This window comes from Eublepharis macularius, chromosome 9, assembly GCF_028583425.1.
Source record: "Eublepharis macularius isolate TG4126 chromosome 9, MPM_Emac_v1.0, whole genome shotgun sequence".
In the NCBI taxonomy this organism is placed as follows: Eukaryota; Metazoa; Chordata; class Lepidosauria; order Squamata; family Eublepharidae; genus Eublepharis; species Eublepharis macularius.
The window spans coordinates 5,404,981-5,427,024 of NC_072798.1; the positions used below are offsets into that span (position 1 = coordinate 5,404,981).

The 22,044-nt window shown below is 47.0% G+C and overlaps 1 protein-coding gene across 1 annotated transcript in view; it reads right to left on the minus strand.

Moving 5' to 3' along the window:
- Positions 1-22,044, minus strand: part of EXOC4 (exocyst complex component 4) — a 504,959-nt gene that overhangs the window by 32,276 nt on the left and 450,639 nt on the right. Inside the window, exons 15-16 of the mRNA XM_054988676.1 lie at positions 9,310-9,448; positions 3,050-3,228 (exon numbers count right to left, since the gene is read on the minus strand). Coding sequence (XP_054844651.1) covers positions 3,050-3,228; positions 9,310-9,448 — 318 coding nt within the window. The remainder of the gene's footprint in view (positions 1-3,049; positions 3,229-9,309; positions 9,449-22,044) is intronic.

Genomic DNA, 22,044 nt, shown 5'->3' on the forward strand with positions numbered 1-22,044 from the left:
TTTCTGTACTGATTTATCTAAGAGCAAACATTTGTTTAGATGGGTAGCCATGTTTGTCTGCAGCAGTGGAAAAGAGCAAGAGTCCAGAAGCACCTCTAAGATTAACACAATCTGTGGCAGGGTATGAGTTTTTGTGAGTCACAGCTCTCTTCTTCGGGTAGAGCAAGAGTCCGGTAGCATCTAGAAGACTAACACAATTTGTGGCAGGGTATGAGTTTTCATGAGTCACTTCTCACTTCTGAAGTCCCACGAAAGCTTATACCCTACCACAAATTTTGTTAGTCTAATAGGTGCTACTGGACTCTTGCTCTTTTCAACATTTATTTATCTACTTCATTTACATCCTGACTTTCTCCTCTATAGGGACTCAAAGCGGCTTACGTCATTCTCTTAAAAACATTTTAAAACTGTGAAAACTTCCCAGCCCATGTCAGTTACGGGGGACTTTTACCACCCCTTCGGGTGGCTCTCCCTGATGACATGCCACAGAGGCCTTCCCCGAAAGCCAAACCAGGGAAGCCCAACCTGGGTGGAGTGGCGGCAAAATCATGACAGTGCCCCAGACACATTTGTTGCCGCAGAAGGGGGCTCAGTGGAAGCAACCAAAGTGCAGGATTCTGGAGTCTGTGCTGATTCCGCCTTGGGACTGGTGGTGGCTGTGTTGCCTTCTGCATTCTTTTCCATGTATGCCCGATAGCCTCTAACAAATCTGACCTACATCAGTTTCAGTAAGTTACTAATTCGAATTTATCCAGGCTACATGTTAGGGTTTTATACTTGCAATATGTTGTTATCCCTACTGAGGCTTTGGGATGGGATGACAGCGAGTATGGTGTAGTGGTTAGTGTCATGGCTACTCTTTGTCAGATGCATCTGGCGGGGAGGACTGTGGTTATCGAAGGCTTGTGCTGCAGTGGAATTGGTTAGTCTTAAAGGTGCTGCTGAACTCTTTTTGATTTTGCTACTACAGACTAACAGGGCAAACTCCTTTGAACCTTTACACAAGCAAACTGATCCCCACACCAAAAGGAGCTGTCTGCATCTCCATATCAAAGGATTTGTTTACGTCCCCCCTCTCCTCCACCCCCTCCCTTCTCCTCCTCTATATTTGACCAGTTTCCTTCTGCCCTCCATGCATCTGACGAAGAGAACTGTGATTCTCGAAAGCTTATGCTACAATAAAATTGGTTAGTCTTAAAATTGCTACTGGACTCTTTTTGATTTTGCTACTACAGACTAACACGGCTAACTCCTCTGGATCTAGTGTCAGACTAGGATCTGGGAGACTCAGGTTTGAATCCCCACTCCTTGCTGGGTGGCCCTTGGGCCAGCCATACATTTGTAGCCTAGCCTACCTCATAGGGTTGTTGTGAGGATAAAAAGGAGGAGAGGAGAATGATGTAAACTTGCCTTGGGTCTCCACTGGGGACATGAGTGGGGTTTAAATGAAGTTAAAGAAATAAAAATAACATCCTTGAACCAAACCCAATACAAGAAAGACAGTTTCCTGCCCAGCCCCATTAGGATCATGAGGCTCTGATCTTGCAACCGTCTTCCCTTGCACACAGTTTATTGTAAGATAAATGGCTCACCTCTTCTCCTGAGAAATTGGTGTGTTGTTGTGGGTTTTCCGGGCTGTATTGCCGTGGTCTTGGCATTGTAGTTCCTGACGTTTCGCCAGCAGCTGTGGCTGGCATCTTCAGAGGTGTAGCACCGAAAGACAGAGATCTTACAGGATGACTCAGCCCAAACCCACCTTCCTGAGTAGATATAAATTACCTGCCAACAAGACAGAGACTGTGACACTGAGAGATCTCTGTCTTTTGGTGCTACGCCTCTGAAGATGCCAGCCACAGCTGCTGGCGAAACGTCAGGAACTACAATGCCAAGACCACAGCAATACAGCCCGGAAAACCCACAACAACCATCGTTCTCCGGCCGTGAAAGCCTTTGACAATAAATTGGTGTGTGTTCGTGTGTGTGTGGCTGTGTGTGTCAAAAATAAATAAAACGCACACACGTGCAATATTTAAACCAGTCAAAGACATGAAGCATTAATGAACTCAATCTTCTGATCAGCTTAACCTTTAGCAAATGAACTCCGGCCTAGGTAAGATCCTGCGCCCGTAGGAAAGACAGCTGGATCAGGCTTCTGCAAGCTTAGAGGGAAGGGAGAGGTATAAGAGAGGAGGTAAAGCTGGGCTTGGGCTATACTGCTTCAAACTGCAACGAGGGTTCACATGACTGAAAGCTGCCCGATATAAATAAAAGAAGCAATCCAGATCGACACCCAGGAGTCAGAGTTCTCCCCTCGGCTTCTGCCTGAAAGCCTGGTCCAAAGGATTCTGTCACCCCATGCAACGGACACCCGTCACTTCCGGGGTCTGTACTCTCCCCTTAGCCCCTGCAGTCCAAACCAAGATGTTGCCACAGGGCCTTGGCACGGACCCAATAGGTGGCTCTGCGGGCCCAGGTGAAGCCAATGCCCTCTTGTGCCACTGATGGCTGTGGGAGGGTGGGGGCAACAACTGAGCTCCTCAGCACTTACTCATAGATCCAGAGGAGTTAGCCGTGTTAGTCTGTAGTAGCAAAATAGTAAAGAGTCCAGTAGCACCTTTAAGACGAACCAACTTTATTATGGCATAAGCTTTTGAGAGCCACAGCTCTCTTTGTCAGATGCAACTTTATTGTAGCATAAGCTTTCAAGAACCACAGCTCTTTTCATCAGATGCATTGTCAGCTTTCAAGAACCACAGCTCTCTTTGTCAGATGCATCGTCAGCTTTTGAGAACCACAGCTCTGTTTGTCAGATGCATCTGACGATGCATCTGACAAAGAGAGCTGTGGCTCTTGAAAGCTTATGCTACAATAAAGTTGGTTAGTCTTAAAGGTGCTACTGGACTTTTTACTTTTTAGCACTTGCTCAGAAAGCAACCCCCGTGTCTGGATGCAGCAAGGCTTGCCTTCACCCAGAGGTTGGGCATCTCCCCTCCGTGCCCAGTCCCTTACAGCTGGCCATTCCCAGATCACCCCAAACCAACCAACCAACCTTCAAAGATGTACTGGAACTTGTGCTGCTGCAGACTGGCACCCATGGCTTCTTCGATGGCGCTGATGTCCTTATTGAGTCGCACCACCAGCGGATCATAATCCATGCTCTCCACATTGGCAACGATGGCATAATTCCCTTGCTTGGCTAAAGGGATCAAGTAGTGGAAGCAGTGGACCCTGGAAAACGAAACACGCAGGGCTAATTGAGCATTATTCTCAGATGGGACCAGAGCAAATATTTAGCTCACTCAACAACGGCCACGTTCCAGGGGCTCGAGGGTGTAAATAGCAAGGATTGCTTTTTTATTCAGGTTAAACACTCCCAAGCCATGTCCACATCTCAGGTTTTCCCTTTCGGACCCATTACCATCTTTGTGGCCTTTGTTTGAAAGCCCTTTAACACATTCTGCAGACTGAGGAAGGCTCATTTTAGTACTTCTCCACCTAAAAAGCTCTCTGCATGCAGTAAGTCAGCACGCTAAACCTTTCTCCCTGATGCACAAGTTTACTAATGCAAGGAGTTTTTAATATGGGGAAGCATTAAAAATATATATATATCCTTCGTGAACCTGCAGTTGGTACAGTCCAGAAGCCTCTCCTCTCATGCTGCTTAGCTGTGTTGAACTTATCGACAACCTCTGAGAAATGTGTCCAGAATGGAGCGATGCTCGGTTTGTTCCGGAGGAAAGGCCCCAATGCACTTCCTGCTTCGTTCTCCCCACACATCAGGGTCCCATCTGAAGACTGAAATGCACATGTCTGGATGAGACCCCAAAGTATGGGGGAAAGAAGGGCTATGTGTCCTCTCCTCTGGCTTCTGGAGAATGTCTAAAGCGCCTCTGAACTGCAGTGTGCAAAAGGCAAATTTTGCAAAGTGTGTCAATTATATACATTTATGCAAATAGGTTCAATTTCCATAATGCAGTCCAATTGCAGATTAGGGGGTTTGTGGTTGCCTTGATTGCTTGAATGAGGCAGTTCTGAAGGGAGGACTGAAAGCCGGGAGAAAAGCTGGGAGAAAGGCTGGTGCAAACGCATACCCCAGACGTGCTGCACTGGCCCAACCCTGCCAAGGCCAGAATTCAGGTAATAAAGAGAATGGCCGTTCCCGTACCAAATAGCTGAACAACAAAGAGGGAAAACTCCCACAGAAATCTGACAATTCACCAATTAATTCATAGACTAGTGAAAGGTTTTTAAAGTGCAAATGCAAAAACTATTAAGGTCATTCCATACAAATTGTACAAAAACCGTTCAAATACATTCACAGTCAAATACATAAATATCAAATTTAACATTCATATGAACTCTACAGTTATAGTAATAACACCAGAAACAAACTCCACCAGAAACAAACTCTTCTCTCGCGTGAGAGAACATACAGCCGCCAGACTCCGGGTTGACTACCTAGTAATTTATATTGTGGATGAGACTACCTTATGGAATGTGAAGCACGCTCCTGATGAAGTGGGCACGAAATCTGTGATTTGTAGCCGGCCCCAGATTGAGCGTGGTAGAAGAGGCTTTTAGCATCTCTGTATTTTCACTCATCCTATCGAAGGAATTGTATTATCGAAGAAAGAATATGGACTAAAGGACATAAAGAATACCACCATTAGAAGATGTCTTACCTTTGAAGTCTTCACATATACCCGGGTGGAGTTTGTTTCTGGTGTTATTACTATAACTGTAGAGTTCATATGAATGTTAAATGTGATATTTATGTATTTGACTGTGAATGTATTTGAACGTTTTTTGTACAATTTGTATGGAATGACCTTAATAGTTTTTGCATTTGCACTTTAAAAACCTTTCACTAGTCTATGAATTAATTGGTGAAAGGCCAGAATTCAGGCTAGGAAAGCGGACCCAGAGCCCCGGGGCCAATTCCGGGGGCTGGATCCTGATGGGATGATCCTGTGTGGCTGACTAGATCTAGTCCCTCGTATTTATGCCAGGACTGGCTGCTCCTCAAACTAATCTGCTGATCTCAGGAGCTGACGTTGTCCTCCGAGGCTTGAACTCAGGGCTCTGTCACTCAGCTGGGCCTCAGCTGCGATCCCCAAGGCTGTGGGTTCAAGCCCCAGTAGGGATTCTGCTGCCCCTATTTTGCGCAACATGCACAACATTTTCATCCCCGAGACTTGGTCTGATGGAACCAGCTGGGTGATTTTTAATATTTCCAATGCAAATGTTGTTTCTCATGGGGATTCATGTTTCTGGGTTTTGAGAATGTCCTGTTCGTATCTTGGCTAATGGATTATCATCTGCTTCGCATATCTCTTTAGAAAAAGCGGTCTAAAACAAACAGGAAGTTATCTGGCCGGACAGTATCTGAAAAATATTTCTGATGGCTGGATGTTTCAGAGCTCACAGCTATGAATTGTCTAGTAACAAATTTAGGCTGATAATCATAAGAGGTTCTTTGTCAATATAACATTACCAGGAGCGAAAAAGGAGGATAATTCTGACAGTCCGATATCATAAAATGTCCTTCATTAAGCTTATCAAATTATCTATCAAGAATTCTGCTGCAGGCCAAAAAGTGGGCTAGACAGCATGGGGCAAACTGTTCCTTCAGCACACGGCTTGGCTTGCTTCACCGAGCCCACAGCAGTGATCTAGTCAGCTGACTCCTTAGTGCAGCACATCTGCTGAAATCTAGATTGCTCAACTAGATTTGGGGTGTTGGGGTGTGCGTGTGAGGGAACCCCCTAACATGTGGCAGGGAGCTGGACAAGATGGCCACCTGGTTGCCCAGCTTCAGACTGATGCAGATATATTGGCTCTGTGTTATGAGTGGTTAGCAAAGAAAGAACAGGGAGCCTCCCCAGGCAGCTGAAGGAAATATAAGCAGTACATTAGCAGCGACACTGACCATTTAGCTCAAAGGCAATGCTCCCCCTTCCCCCCTCTTTCCCCTGTGTGAGCTGATCCTAGTATTAATTTTCAATCGAGCACTAGCCATAGTTTGTGGCGACTTCCAAGCTGGCAAACTCCCCCTCCGAACCATGGTTTGCATCCAACTCTGGTTTGCAACCCTAGTCCAGAGGGCAAGAGTGCAACCCAGAGCTCTTGTGTTATGGCTTACACTGAATGGGCAGTAATTGAATCGAGCATGCAGAAGAGGAAGGAGGACAGAAGGCTTCTTCTCACAGCCACCAACAATGGTTTCGCATTAGATGTGAACTGACCCTATAACCTGGTGAAACGGGAACCTCTGCTAACCTTCACTGTAGTGAATGAAAAGTGGTGACAGACTGCTTAGCTACAGGGGAAGGGGCAGGCTACTCTAGGAAGAGGGGGCTGTGAAAAGAAAGCACACGTTCCTTGCTTGTTAACTGCGGTTGGCAAGAAGGAAGAGATGCCTTTCAGCTGGCCCAATAAGGTTCTAGGAAAATTCAGTGCAGTACAAGTAACAAATCACGGCATCGCCCCAGAGGTCTCCCCTCTCAACGTTCTGACATGTTTGTGCTGACCTTGAAGCAACTTTGGCATTAAGGTTTTCTGAAAACATTGCTGATTGCACAGCAGGAACGTTGATTTTTGCAAAATGCGTCTTCAGGGCCGTTAACGGCGATATGCGGCTGGTGGCAAATCACTAAAAGCCCCCCTGAAGGGTAGACCTTTTTATTCCATGAAACTGCCTGATAAAGGTGACATTCTCAAAATAAAACGACAACTTACTATTTTCCCTTTGAAGTTCAAATAGGTGGAAAATAATAATAATAGTAATGGGGGAGGGTGGAAAAAAACCCCTTAGTTGGTGATTTTCTGCTTTAAATGTATCAACCGTTTTAGTCTGTTGCTCTGGCCCCCTGGGTGGAAAATGCGCGGAAGGATCTGTGCTGATTAGATACCACGCCTGTGGTCACAGGTAAAATGCCAAATGCCCTCTCCCTTGGCTCTCCAGTGTAGTAAGTGTTGGCTCACCAAATATGCCAAGAAAGGCATTTCTAAGAAAACCTTGGAGGGTGGGAGGGAAGGAGTATAAAGAAGTAACTGGCAGGCCAGTCCTGCTCCTGCAGGCTCTCTCTCGTTCCCTTTCCAGCTTCACCCGACCATTCCAGTTCTCGCCATATTTACCCAAGGACCTAGGGGTTGCCAACTCCAGGCTGGGAAATTCCTGGAGTTTTGGGGTCGGAGCCTGGGAAAGGACTTCCTTGGGGATAATGCCGTAGAATCCACCCTCCAAAGCAGCCGTTTTCTCCAGGGGAGCGGATCTCTGTCATCTGGAGACGAGTTGTAAATCCTGGGAGATCTTCAGGCCCCACCGGGAGGGTGGCGACTCTTAGAGAATTCCATATAGCTTTCCCCCACTTGGGCTCTCGAAGCTCCTTAGGCAACCAAGTGGCTGGGAACTGGGCCAGCAGAGCCGCTTTAGGGCCAGATGAGACGCCCCAAAGGATTCTCTGACGTTTTTTCTGCAGTTGCAGGAGGCTGCGACATCGACCTGAGCACCGGCCAAACCTGTACGCTGTGCCCTTTCTCCCGGGCCCCTTCTTAGTTATAACAGCTTGCCACCCACACAGGGTATGATACAGCATCTAGCCCACATATCTTTTCAATGGCTTGGAGGGAAGCAACTTGCAGGGAATGGTTTTTAGCAGGCAAATGGCTCAGGGGGGAACGAATTAACACCCCTTCCCTAAAATGTGAAGCCCTGAAGCTGCATTAAATTTAAGCTAACACCCCCCAAAGGACCTAATTCATTCGTCTCCTCACCACAACTGGTTTAGCACCTAAGACGTTGGCCTGGGGACGCGGGAAGCCCCTGGTTCAAACTTCACCTCTGCCGTGAACTTGAGAGGTGCTTTCTGGCAAGCCAGCCACACTTCCCCCCAACTCTAGACCCCACGGCTGCAATATGGTGAGAATGAGACTCACCTACTGAGATAAGGTATGTGGAGTGCTTTGAACACTATAACTGCTAAAGACCTGTTGAAACGAGACTATATTTTAGTGGGATCCTTCCAGCATCGAGATTCTATGAATGGATTTGGAGTTAGCTCAGGTTCAAATCACTCCCAGATTTTGCACCTGCCATCATATGACAGGCCTTGACCTGGATAGCCCAGGTGAGCCTGATCTTGTCAGATCTGGTAGTACTTGGACGGGAGACCTCCAACAAAGACTAGCAGAGGCAGGCAATGGCAAACCACCTCCGTTCGTCTCTTGCCATGAAAACCACAACAGGGGTCACCATAAATCAACTTTGACTTGAGGGCACTCTCCACCACCACCATATGAATTAGGTCAGCCAATAGTGGAATCCCAACCCCCCAGGTTTTGGCAAAGTGGGGAGCTGAACGTGGGTCTCTTACTTCCAAATACAACGTATTGATTTCAATTTTTTAGTGCCTCACTTCACTGGCTGGCTTTCCAGGGGGCTTATAATTGAAGAAAAAAAGAATTATCAGGTTAAAACCCGCAAAAATTGAATCAATGAAACTACACTGTATATACGCAAGGTAGTAAAAGAATCAACAACACCCCACCCCCCCAAAAGGCAAGACACGACACAGTAACGATATCATTACTCACCGAAACCTTGAGAGTTTCATCTTGGTGAGTAATAAAAGAGAGGGGGTGATAAAGTGGGAGGGGCTTCTCAAGAGGGAATTCCAGAGTCAAGGTGCGACTACAGAGAAGGCCTTGTGTCCAACATCTGCCTGTCTAACCGGGGAAAGGGGATTCCAGTATAGGGCCTTAGATGATATCCTATGTGAACCTATTGATTTACCAAGGCCAAAATGGTCCTCTGCTGTACCCTTTGACCCTGAAGCAGGCGTGCACTTGTGCCCACTTACGCACACACACACACACACACTCCAGCTTGGGACTTGAAATCGGTGTTAATTAATTAATTAATTAATAGCAGCATCTAATTGCCCCCAATGAGACAGAATGATAGAATCATACAGTTGGAAGGGACTTGGGGGGTCATTTAATTCAACCCCCTGCACAATGCAAGAAATTCATAACTACCTCCCCCCACATACCTCCCCCCCGTGACACGCCCCCCCCCCCCCCCCCCCGCACCATGCCCAGATGGCATGAAACTTCTAGGATCCCTGGCCAAACTGGCCTGGAAAAAATTGCTTCCTGACCCCAAAAGTGGCAATCGGCCTTACCCTGGGCATGTCAGACTGGGCCGTGAGAGCTAAGTGCTGATGCAACCCTTCCCCTGCCCTCCCTCTCATGATCTGCCCAGGTTCACAGAATCAGCATTGCTGTCAGATGTCTTAGAAGTCTTACCTGACTTCCAAGTGTAGAACAAGCAGGCAGCGGTCTGCCATCTCCTGGAAGGATCTTGCCAGCTCAGTGAGGGTTTGCATGATCTGCTCAGACACAGGTGGGAGGTCCATGTTGGCATGACTCTCTTGGCCGGGAGACACTGCAGATGAAAGTAAAGGAGGCACTGCATTACTCTGTGCTTAAGAATACCATCTGTAGTAGCCCCGGTGGCTTCTTGGGCTGCGTCTACTGTTTGGCAAACATGTTTAGAGAAATCAAAAAGAGTCCAGTAGCACCTTTAAGACTAACCAATTTTATTGTAGCATAAGCTTTCGAGAATCAAGTTCTCTTCATCAGATGCATGATACATCTGACGAAGAGAACTTGATTCTCGAAAGCTTATGCTACAATAAAATTGGTTAGTCTTAAAGGTGCTACTGGACTCTTTTTGATTTTGCTACTACAGACTAACACGGCTAACTCCTCTGGATGTTTAGAGAAAAAGAGCACACCAGTCATACAACAGCACAGAAGCGTAAAACTGCCTAGGTAACTGATCAGACCCCAAAGGAACTTGCTGATGTCTTGGCTTGTGACAGCAGTGTATTTGAGAAGATCCATCCACCAGATCCTGTCTGCAAGACGAACAGCCTTGGGGGATTTGCAGCATCGCCCCAACACATTCTGATATTCAAGGTGGAAAATCCAAACGGTACCATCTGCCCACTAATTAAGCATGTTCTTGCAGCGTGCATGTTCATTCCAGTGGGGCGTCTCCAGGACAATTTTCTGACAGGTCTGTGGGCCCAATCTCTATCTTGTTCTGCCATCCTTCATGACATGCAAAATTTGCCTCTCAAGTGTCCACCATACCTCTTCTTGTGGAAAGACCAGGGCTTTTTTTCAGCTGGAACGTGGTAGAACAGAGTTCCGGAACCTCTTGAAAATGGTCACATGGCCGGTGGCCCCGCCCCCTGATCTCCAGACAGAGGGGAGTTGAGATTGCCCTCCGCACTGCCAAGCGGTGTGGGGGGCAATCTCAACCCCACTCTGTCTGGAGATCAGGGGCGGGGCCACCAGCCACGTGACCATTTTCACGGAGGGCGATTTAAACTTTAAAAAACTCCCCCCTTGTTCCAGCTGACCCAAAGTGACATCATTGTGCGATCCTGAGTTCCACCACTGAGTTCCACCACCACTTTTCTCAGAAAAAAAGCTCTGGGAAAGACCATCTGAAATGGGCTGGATACCCATCCATTAAACAAATCACTGCTCCTGGAAAACTAGCATGTTTGGAAGGAGACTAGACTACACTCTTCATTCCAACGTGCTAGCTTTTGGTATGAAGGGAACTTCCTTTGCACAGAAAATCTGGTGAGCTCTCCACCTTCCCAGCACTCAGAGCCTGTCTGGTTGACAAACAGGGTGGGAAGCTGAACAGAAATGGAAAAAGTATCTGGCCGTTCTGCTGTTACAGGAGAGAGAGAGAAACGGTTCTCTTTATCTACTTTAGTAACCCCTAAAAGTGGTGGATGTTCTCCAGTGTTAAATAATTAAGATAAATGCATCAGAGTATGGTAGACCACCAGACACCTGGTCACTGGTGGAAAAGGGCCTGACTGGGGTGAGGAAACTGATAAGGAACCATTATGATAAACTGTTTTTTTTAAAATATCCAGAACAGTTAACCCAGTTCTCGAAAAAGCAAGAGAACTGATAAAAAATGTGTGTGTGCTAGTAACTTGCATGGGAAGTTAAAAGGTTGGATCCTGTGGCTCTGTTAGAGGCCTTCCATTGACAAAAGAGCATCTTATGGAGGGAGGAGAGCAGCGTTGGTAGCGGAACTGATCTGTTGGATCTAACCCGTAGTCTCGGTTCTAACCAAACACTACATGAAGGTAAAGACCCTGCGGTACAAATGACCCAACTGTGCATTTAACTTTCCCATATATATTATGGGAGGAAAGATACCACAGCGTTTCCAAAAATGCTCGTGTGCCAAAGCTACTTCATAAATCCCTTAGAAATCATTGAAATGTATTCTTCCTTTTTAAAATAAAGTGAGTAGTCATGAGCAAAGAACTTCAGACAGCAATATATCTGGAGAAACGAAAAATAATTAGGTGGTTGTATCAGGTAAGTACCAAGTCATTACAGACCCATGGGTGGGGGGGGGGATGTCGCATCACTGAGTTTTCTTGGCAGACTTTTTGCTATGGGGTGGTTTGCCATTGCCTTCCCCAGTCATCTACACTTTACCCCCAGGAAACTGGGTACTCGTTTTACCGACCTCGGAAGGATGGAAGGCTGAGTCAACCTTGAGCCAGCCACCTGAACCCGGCTTCCGCCAGGATCAAACTCAGGTCGTGAGCAGAGCTTGGGCTGCAGTACTGCCGCTTACCACTCTGTGCCACGGGACTCCTCAGTTGTATCAGAAGTGTAACCAAAAAGGTAAATAGGTGTGGCAAGAAGGCCCGTTTTGGAATTCTACTTGCCATGGTCAAAACTTTGACAAAATTCTCATCTCATCTATAGTCCTTCTTGTATTGTTATTCTGCCACTGAGTTTTTACTGCTGTGGTTTTGCTCTGTGTTTTGTTCCTTTAAAATGATTTTTTATTATGCTGTGAACAATCTCGAGAGCTTTCTGCTATGAAGTGGCATGGAAATATACTTTTTTTAAAAAAAAGAGGAAAGGTTCTGAATATCCTCACATGCTTCAGTGACCTCGATATCCCTTGTGATCAAAGGAACAGAAGAAGGAAATCTTTTCTCGGATAAAACGGAAGTCCTGCACATCTCCTGTTCAATCTCAAGACTTTAATCAAATGCAGTTATCACATTTAAAGCCTCCTTTTGCAGCAGTGAGGGCTAGGAACGTCCTCTCTCGAAAAACAACAACTGGGATCCCCATCCATGGAGATGACGCCATGCTGATTTCCACAGTTATAGCTGCAGAATGCCCCTGATCTCAGAAGTTGCTTCCAGTCTTACGTTTCCAGATAGCCACTAGTTCAGTAGTGAGAACAAGTACATTCTCTCTCAATAGGACTGATTTAAGAGGTGGATATTCACTTCTCCATCAACAAGAAGGGTGTTTTTTTTGGCAGCTTTAGGCACTTTTACAATAACCTGTTCTGACAAAACAGAGAAATAATTCATTCTGGCAAAGTGAAGGGTGAAAAAAATTAAGTCATTTGCGCCAGTTGTCATCCACGATTTCAATCATTCTGTTACTCGAAGCAACAGTGGTGCCTCTTGAAATACTGTGCCTTGTAAATCAATGGGTGCAAAGGACAAGGCCCCAGGAATATTAAAGACCCCCCCCAACACAAGTGCTCCCGATAAACAAAGCTGCCCAGCCAAATCAAGGCCCATTGTGAAAGCCCGCAGCCCGTTTCTTGATTGAATACATTGTTTGGAAGAACTTTTAATGGGTTAACAGGAGCGAGGAGAAAACCAATTTGGGGTTTCAGACCTGTGCTAGGAATTGAAGAACTGTATGGTATTTTAGGACAATTAATGGAAGTCTGTACAGGAAAACAAATTGTTCCTTTGAATTTATCCCAGCACAGTTTTTACAGTCATAAAAGAGATGTTCAGCATTTGAAAAATTAACTATAGGCATAGCGGAGATGGTTTAATCTGGAACAGGAGCTTTGACTCTCAGGAATCTCCACTCCTCCCTGCATCTGAAGAAGGGAGCTGTGACTCTCAAAAGCTTACACTCTGCAAATCTTGTTGGTCTCTCAGGTGCCACTGGACTCAAACCCTGCTGTTCTATTGCAGCCCCACATGGCTACCTGCCTAAAACTGTCTTTGTTATTTATATAAGAGCATTTTTATGCTGTCCCTCCAAGCCAATCTTGCCCAAACCAGTTTACAAGATAAAACAGCACTCTGAGAATTCAGAAGTCAGCACGAACCAGAAAAAAGTGGTGTGTGGCCCAGCAGTAATATTCCATAACGAATATCAGTCCACAAAGCCTCCGAGCAAAGTAAAAGGCCACAGACACAAAACAGCAGAATATAATAAAAGAAAAAAAAAGCAGAAAACAGGGCCTTCTGTAGGTGCCATCCTGCTAGGCTTGCCATCCCCCCAGTGGGTGCAGGGGATGTCAAAAAGACTCCCACCCTCCTGGCTTTCTGCAAACTACGTAAAACTGAATTTATTCAAGGGATCTTTTTGCACAGGAAATAGGACTGTACTGTAACAAAACGGTTCAGAAAGAAACCTGGGGTAAAGGGTTAGTGATTGTAAACTATATCGCTGTGTCTAGTTTTACTATCTATTGCTGTAAGTAGGTTCCTACTAGGTAATTTTTGCATTTTTAATCCATCGTGTTAATACTTGTGCTTTGCTTTGCTTCACCTCTATTTCAGATCTCTTGTTGGTTCCAGATTTCTATAAGTTAAATCCTATTGTGTTGTCTATTGGATGTTGATTGTATTGGATTGAATTATTCTGTGTAATCCTCCTTGAATCTCAGCAGGAAAAATGGACTATACATTTATATTTTATGTTTATATGTTATTTATAGTCCGCCTTTCTCACTGAGACTCAAGGCAGATTACACAGTATAAGTCAATAGGATCAACGGGAAGGACACTCAATAAACAATAAACAGGATATGGGTTGCAGAAATTTGTAAAAGAAAAAAGAAGCAATTCAATTCAGAGAGGAAACAGTGCTGAAACCGAGTATAAGTAATTTGACATGACTTATGAAAACGACACAGAATCTACTCAGTAGGAGCATATCTGTATCAACAGACAATACCCAGTAGAATAATCTACAAACCCCGTCCCTTTATCAACGTAGCTCTCTGAGCCACTTCTTGCAATACAGCCCTATTACCTGAGTGGAAAAGCCCTCCTGAATAATCCAGTTTTGCACAGTCTTTAGAAAGCCATGAGAACGGGAGCTCTCCTGATCTCTTCAAGTAGGCCATTCCACTATGTGGGGGCCACCACAGTGAAAGCATGTGTACGGGCAGCAGCTAATTGTGCCCATTTGCAGGATGGTATCTGCAGAGGGCCCTGTTACCTACCTACCTACCTACCTACCTGCCAGCCAGCCAGCGATCCTCTTTGCTTAAAAAAAAGAGAAGTACTTGATTGGCATTGCCAACATAGCTATTATAGTCAAGGGGTATAAAAACAGCAATTGCAACACACACTCTTGAGAGCAGTACACATTTGCAAATTAATCTCAACACATTCAAGGGCAGACTATCCACCTTGCTGAGAAGGCAAGGTGGATAGTCTCCTGTCTACCTCCAATTACCAGAAACTGATAACCTTGCCTGGATCATACTTTCCCCCTGGGGACAAGATAATCATGGAACACGTTGTGCATAACTTGGGTTCTAGGTGACACTTTGCTGTATTTTTTCTACGCACTCCAAGCCGTCCAGGAGGAGGTGGGTGGGAGTGAGGTCGCCCACCTACAGGTGGGCCCCGGAGATCTCTTGGAATGACGACTGATCTCTGGGCTAAAGAGATCAGCTACCCTGGAGAAAATGGCAGCTTCAGAGAGTGGTCGGTACGGCATTATACCTTGGCTGAGGTCCCTTGCCTCTCCAAACTCTACCCTCCCCAGGCTCCACCCCCAAATCTCCAGCAATTTCCCAGCCCAGAGTTGGCAACCTTAAGTGGAAGTCCAGCTGATAAATGCAGAGCTGGAGCAGGAGAACAACTCTCCAGGTGTAGCTGAAGGCTGACAAAATGTTAACCACAGGGAAAGCTGTTCTCCTTCCAGGCACTACTAGAGGAAGGCCATAAATCTCCACTGCTAACTACAAGCTACAGCATTTAAGGGAAGAGAGGGAGGCAGGCAGGCCAGGCGCGGCAGAAAAGCACGGCAGCCTCATTTGAGATGAGTGGCGATAAGCCAGGCCGGGGCGGCGGCCTCCATCCGTTCAGTAAACACTAATGATTGGGCGAGTGCTGGCTGTCACTGGTGATAAAGAGCCGGCTAAACACTCTATTAGTTTTTCATTTTGCGAATTAATGTTCTTTGCTGCGTGTGTACACTCTGCAGCTAATGAATTGTCTCGTTAGAACTGCCTGGGGTGCTCCTCAGCCGCCTCTGCTGGCAGGCATAAATTTCGCAAGGAAATTAGCACTTTTAAAAAGGCAATAATTCCTCCCAAAAGCGGTTTGTTTTCTATTAGTTTCTGCAAACATACAGCCCCGAGAAAGTGATTATTGGTAGGGTGGGGAGAGAGGAAATGATGGAGCCTGAAGAGGGAGGAAGGACGGTTGAGGGCTTGGTTCGATCATCTGTGAACCGAGAACATTGCCTAGGACAGGACGCAGAAATGAATCCTTGGCTAAAGCAGTGAGCAACAACCTCCAAAGGCTTCGTGTCACTCCAGTGGCTCCGGATCTGATACCCTGTGCGTGTTTTTAAAAAATCCTTGGAGAATTTTCCATGCAACATTATCTACTATATGTTGCATGTTACACTATAGCATCTGGGTTGGATCCAACCAGCTTTTCTGCTGCTGGAAAAAGGAACAGGGGTCCCCCTTGGCCACTGAAAAGACTACGCTGGTGTTTGGGGGACTTGCACATATAACAGCCATGTGGAACGGGGGCTGGAGCTGTGGCACCTGCTGAAACTTTGGAACTCCCTCTCCAGGGAGATTCCTTTGTCTCCCTCTATCCTTGTCTTCCACCATATATTTTATATCGGGTTGCCAGGTCCCCTTCCCGTCCCGACACGAGGCTGGGGACCTGGCACTTACCATTCTTGTGGCCCAGCATGCTTCACTCACACATGCAAAGTGTGCGTGGCCCCATGCCTGTGTGATGATGTCACTTCCGGGTGAGGTCATTGTGCGGGTGTTCTTCACAATGGGCTGATTTGGGCCTCTAATGGGCCCAATTTGCCCCATTTGGGACCTAAATCGGCCCGCTGCAAAGCGTGCGCATGCTCTCAGGGCAGTGCAATGGCGTCACTCCTGGGAGTGATGTCGTTGTGCTGCCCCCAGGAGGCCCGTTCCTGAGCCCTTCTCCCCTGCTGGCCAGGTGAGTGGTGGCGGGGGGTGGAGGGTGAAAGCTGGGGTCCCCTGCTCCCACTGGGGAAATGGGATCCCTAACTTTATATATTACTGTAAATGCTGTTTTAATGTTCAAATGTTTTCATGTTCGTTGCTTTGGCAACCCTATTTGGGTGAAATGGTGGCATAAAGATGTTTTAAACCAACCAACCAAGAAACAGCCCCCACTGGGTTCCTCAGCAACAGTACTTTTAATGGAAAGAGAGCTGCCTGCATTCAAGCCTCAGAGCTGCCGTCACATTTGCTGACAAACGCCAGCCAGTCCCCCAGCATCTCTTCCCAACTGCCTTTTGTCTGGAAGCGTAGCCCCCCTCACTCTGAATCTCAGAGCTCCCCTTGTCATAATTTGAACACTGCTGCCCCTTCAACAGGTTGCGCAGGTGGCACACAATCTCATCGCTAGGTGAGAACAAAGCAGCGAAATCTTCAGCGCGCTTTGTCAGAGATGGCTCGGTCTAATCCCTGACTTGCCCGCCGTCCCAGCAGACTGCCTGCTCTCCCAGGGGGAGCCTTCCTCCCCCGCCCAAGATCTTTCATTAATACATAATTTGGCTTAAAAGCCAGAATTAAAAACTCTTAAATGTCTGCCTGACCTCAAATGGCGATAGTGGGCCTGAGCGAATATCAGTGTTTCATTGCTGCAATAAATGCCGACTTCAAGAGCGCTTTTATGTATTTGTCCTTTCTGAATATAAATCATCTATTATTAATTTGAAATAATGCATTCCAAGAGCATTTTATTCCCCAGTAAATTCTTGTTCCTTGGACAGTGGAAACTGAATGAGAACCCTCATAAGCAGAGTTTTCATCTTCCAAATACGTATTCCGCTTTCTGGGATAGAGTTAAGAGCATTTTGAGATGACCAGGAATACCACCATATTCCGCTGAAGAGCATGTTGAGGAACATCTTCTAGGCAGGACCCACTGCGGGTGAGCTGATTCCAGCCCATCTTGCTCCTACTTATCTTAATTGGGCTATCCAACCATACGTTACCTTAAGTGTGTGACCACTTGTGACCTATGTCTCCCTCACCCACAGCAATGTCGAAAGACAGCAAGGGACAAGACAGCATCACAAGTCACAAGTGCCCACCTTTCCTGTGCTTCACGGGTTGCCAGTTGTGGGGCAGGATAGGTGGAGTGCGATGAGATACCATGTATAATGAACTCAAGTATTACCAAGGTAGCACAGGCTGCAGCAATATGAAGTTTGGCCTGGAGCCACAGGAAAGCCTCCTATTTTTTGGCATGAGAACAGCAGAAGGGGCTAGAAGGGAATCAAACTGGTTATCTTGGGGGCCTGTTCCTCACTCACACCAGCAGAACCAGATCTTGGAATCCCCTTGTGCTTTGCCAAGGCCCCCTCTGTCATGATCCTCAGCCTAAGGCTGAAGAAAGAGCAGTCTACATCCCCCCAGGGAATGAAGATGCCTACAGTGGCACCACAGAGACCTCTCCCACCAGGCAAGAAACTGAAACACACCCTTCTCCTCCTGAGCATGTCCAGAGGCAACTGCCCTTCTTTGACTCCCCACTCCAGTTCGCCTTACTTGATTCTGTACAACCTGATTGCAAGGGCTGCTCTTCTTCCAAAACAGGGGGATGGGGGTTCTTGGGGGTGACCAAACCATATTGTTCTTCACGGTTTGGCTTGCTGCTGAAATTCCTGACATCTGACACATCCTGCTCACGGCCTCAGTTCAATGTTAGGATCATTAACAGCCAAGCACCTCCACCCGCTGGAACCTCAGCGTCAAATATTTAAGACAGAAAGAACCGGAAAGCAGCTCCCCCTCCCTGGATGCGTGGAGCTGATGCCCTTCCTTCCCAGGCCTCGTGCCTGCTGCTCTCTTGGAGACTGACTGGGCGCGCTGGGATCAGCACGTTCGCTCGAGGTTATGATTACGCTAATTGCTCCCTGTCCCACTTTCTATTTCCTCCTGCCAGCTTCCCGGCCCTGCGTGAAGAGGGCTGTCACATAAATGTGTGACCCAGTTGGTGGCGTAATCAAAACTCCAGCTGGGGGGAGTGTGCGGGGTTGGACGCCTCGGCTACGAACAAACGAGTTCAAGAACTATGAAGTGGGAGAAGACACCTCCTTTTGCTCAGCAACTAAATCCAATTCTTGTGGAACAGTAAAGTGTCCAGTAGCACCTTTAAGACTAGAACGACAAACAATAGTGAAGCGAGCTCCAAAGGAGACTCGATACAATAGCATCACAATTTGTTTCAGTGGTGGTGATATTGTATTGGGTCTCCTTTGGAGTTCGCTCCACTATTGTTTACGTTGCACCTTTAAGACGAACCAACTTTATTGTAGCATAAGCTTTTGAGAACCACAGCTCTCTTCGACAATGCATCTGACAAAGAGAGCTGGGGTTCTCGAAAGCTTATGCTACAATAAAGTTGGTTCGTCTTGAAGACGCTACTGGACTCCTTACTATTTTGCAACTACAGACTAACACGGCTAAACCCTCTGGATCTATAACTCTTGTGGAAACTCCCCAAATGCTTCAGAACCCATTTAAAGTTTGTTTCAGTCCTACAATCGGGTGGTTCTCTTTAGTGAGGGGTCACCCACTGAACACTGTCCTGCCACAATGAAACAACCAAAAAACCACATTTGCCATGGAAGTCACTGATCTAAACAGGCTTACAGCCACACAGGAAGGAACTGGCTGAAGCTCTTATTCTACACGGTCCTGGGTTCAGGCATAGCTCGTTTGCTGAAGGATACGGCCTGTATTGAAAGACAGGCCTCATAATAATTCTTAGCAATTATATAATGCTCTAGAGGGTTTTTTTCAGCCGGAACACGGTGGAACGGAGTTCCGGCACCTCTTGAAAATGGTCACATGACTGGATGGTGGCCCCACCCCCCGATCTCCAGACAGAGGGGAGTTTAGATTGCCCTCCACACCGCTATGGCATGGAGGGCAATCTATACTCCCCTCTGTCTGGAGATCGGGGCGGAGCCACTGGTCATGTGACCATTTTTGCCGAGGGCAATTTAAACTTTAAAAAACTCCCCCCTTTGTTCCAGCTGACCCAAAGTGACATCATTGTGCAGTCCTGAGTTCCACCACCTCTTTTCCCAGAAAAAAAGCCCTGGTTCAAAGTATGTCCCATGCTTTCCCTTTGCATAATTGTAACAACACCCTTAAAAGGTTGTTCAACACCATGCCCTTCTTGCTGATGGAAGGTTGGGACTGAGGGAGGGCAGCTTGTGTAATGCCACCTGGCAAGCTTCTGACAGGGACAGCATCTAAACCAAGAAGGTTCTTTACTTTAATTACGCTGTTAAAAGCCACATGGGCTACAACAGAAACACACTCAGTATAGGGTTGCAAAAAACTTCACCGTACAAAAGGTGACATTACAATCAAAAGCTGAAAGAAGCCAACTCATCTGAGATTCATTTGTCTGACTAGACTCTGGAATTAAAGAAAATGAAGGCAAAATAAATTTCTTCCTGGCTTCAGCTCTCTATGGACAATCAAACACAATACGTGCTATAGCCTTTACTCTTTCTTCAGAGCACGAGCAAATTCTTTCAGAGCTGAAAAACCTTGAGTAACGGCCAGCAAGAGATCCAGAGGAGTTAGCCGTGTTAGTCTGTAGTAAATAGTAAATAGTAAGGAGTGCAGTAGCACCTTTAAGGCTAACCGACTTTACAGTAGCATAGTAAAGCATAGAACCGCCGCTCTCTTCGTCAGATGCATCAAGAGGGTTCTGATTGGCAGCTCAGCCCTTAACCACTTCGCTTTATCAGCTCCCGGCTCAAACTCTGCTCGCAAGGATCCAGAGGATGTGTCCCAATGGCTTCCAGAATTTAGCAGAGGGTTTTTTCACCAGAGATTTTGCAAGCCATGTTATCCTCGGCACCCACTGGGGGGTAGCTGGAATGTGCATCCAGAAAGCTTTTGTGACACAATGATAGGGCCTAATGCCCACCTTGCAGGGCCAGGGAATGCCTCCATTGATCCTCAGCCGCCAAGCAAAGAGCTGCGGGGCCACCAGCCATGGGACTAGGCGTGCTCCCACCACACAATCAGGGCTACAAAAATGTCAGCTGGGACTGCTCCTTCCATTGGGTCTGCCTCAGGGACCCTATTTGGGTGGCTTTAAAGTGTTTTAAATGGGTCATTTTGTAGAAAAAGAGCTGCAGGAACTTATTAGCATAACTCATTAACACAACTCATTAGCATGTGCCACACCCCTTGACATCACCAGAAATGTGTCATTAGCATAACTGATTTGCATATGCCAAACCCCCTGACATCACCTGTCCTGGCTTTTTGGACCCAATCCTGGCCATTCAGGGCCGAAATTGGGCCCAAAATGGCAAAAAGGGGCTGAAAATGGCCAAAAAGGGGCCCAAAATGGTCAGAACTGGGCTGCTGCTGAGTGGGAGAGTGATCCACCACCCATCAGAGGCCCGATCCTGGCTATTTTGGGACCAATCCTGGCTGTTTTAGGCCCAATCCTGGACATTCGGGGCCAAATCCAGGCTGAAACGGGCCCAAAATGGCCCCCAAAAGGTGGGCAGGGCCACCTGACATGTGACCTCTCTGGAGAACTACCGGAACTGCGTTCCTGTGCGTTCCCCCTCAAAATGAGCCCTGGTTTTAAATAATCATTCTTCTAAGATATTGGGAGATGAAACAAGGAAATGTTGATGAGATGGCCCAGGGGTGAGAGAGATCCTGTAGTCATGCCAGCTTTGGGTTAAGGAATTCCTGAGCCCACTGAGGAGCAAAGAAAGATATTCCGGTGCCCAAGTAGGCCCAGGACCGAACTACAGGAAGCGCCCTGCATTTCTCAAACACAGAGTTTGGAGAGAACGAAGACATGACATGGAGCTAGCACCCAAAATGTCAGTCTGTTTTCTTCCCCTGCTGGAACCATGCATTGTGATGGCGTCACATGATACACCTCTGCGCCCTGGCTCCCCTTCTACAGATGCCATGGGTGTGGAAACACACACTGCAACAAAGATGTCATGGCTTGAGGCAAGTAACTTGATATAGGGGGAGAACAGGTTGGGGCAAATTGTGGGCTTCCTGGAAACATCTGGCCAGCTGCTGGGAAGACAGGATGTTGGACTAGATAGGTCTTTGTTCTGGCCCACTGTGCCTTTTTGGGTGGCAGTCCTGTACTGCTTGCACCCCCATCCTTCAAAGCAGATCTAAGCGGCAGGTGCAGAAAAGCAGATACAAAAGTTCTTCCACAAAAAGAAAAATACAAACAGATGAGCAGGGCGAAAACAGGAGTCAGAGCACAAATACCTCTTCCGTAAAAAACCTGTGGCTCTGATGTGCTCCGGCTGCAGATGACACATCCCTGGGATGATCGGCGTTGATTAATTCAGGGGCAATCAACATAATCAGGCCCTGATTGCATGAAGACGGGAAGCAAGTTCCAGGGTTAAAGAATTCAGCAGCCGCCAGCTGAAGAGGAGCCTCCCTCTCTAACCGAGGGGCGGCTGAGAGAGGAAAGAACTGCACTGCCAGGGGGAAAAATATCCAGGAGCAAAGAGAGGAGGTCCCCCCAAAAGGGAGACACCAGAAGGGGGTCCTGGATGGCGAGTGCAATTCTGTGGCCTTTCTGAACTACATAACAGAACATGCATGGAAGAGGGGATCAAGTCCCCACAGGGATCGGTCAGTGACCTTTTACAGGCCACGTC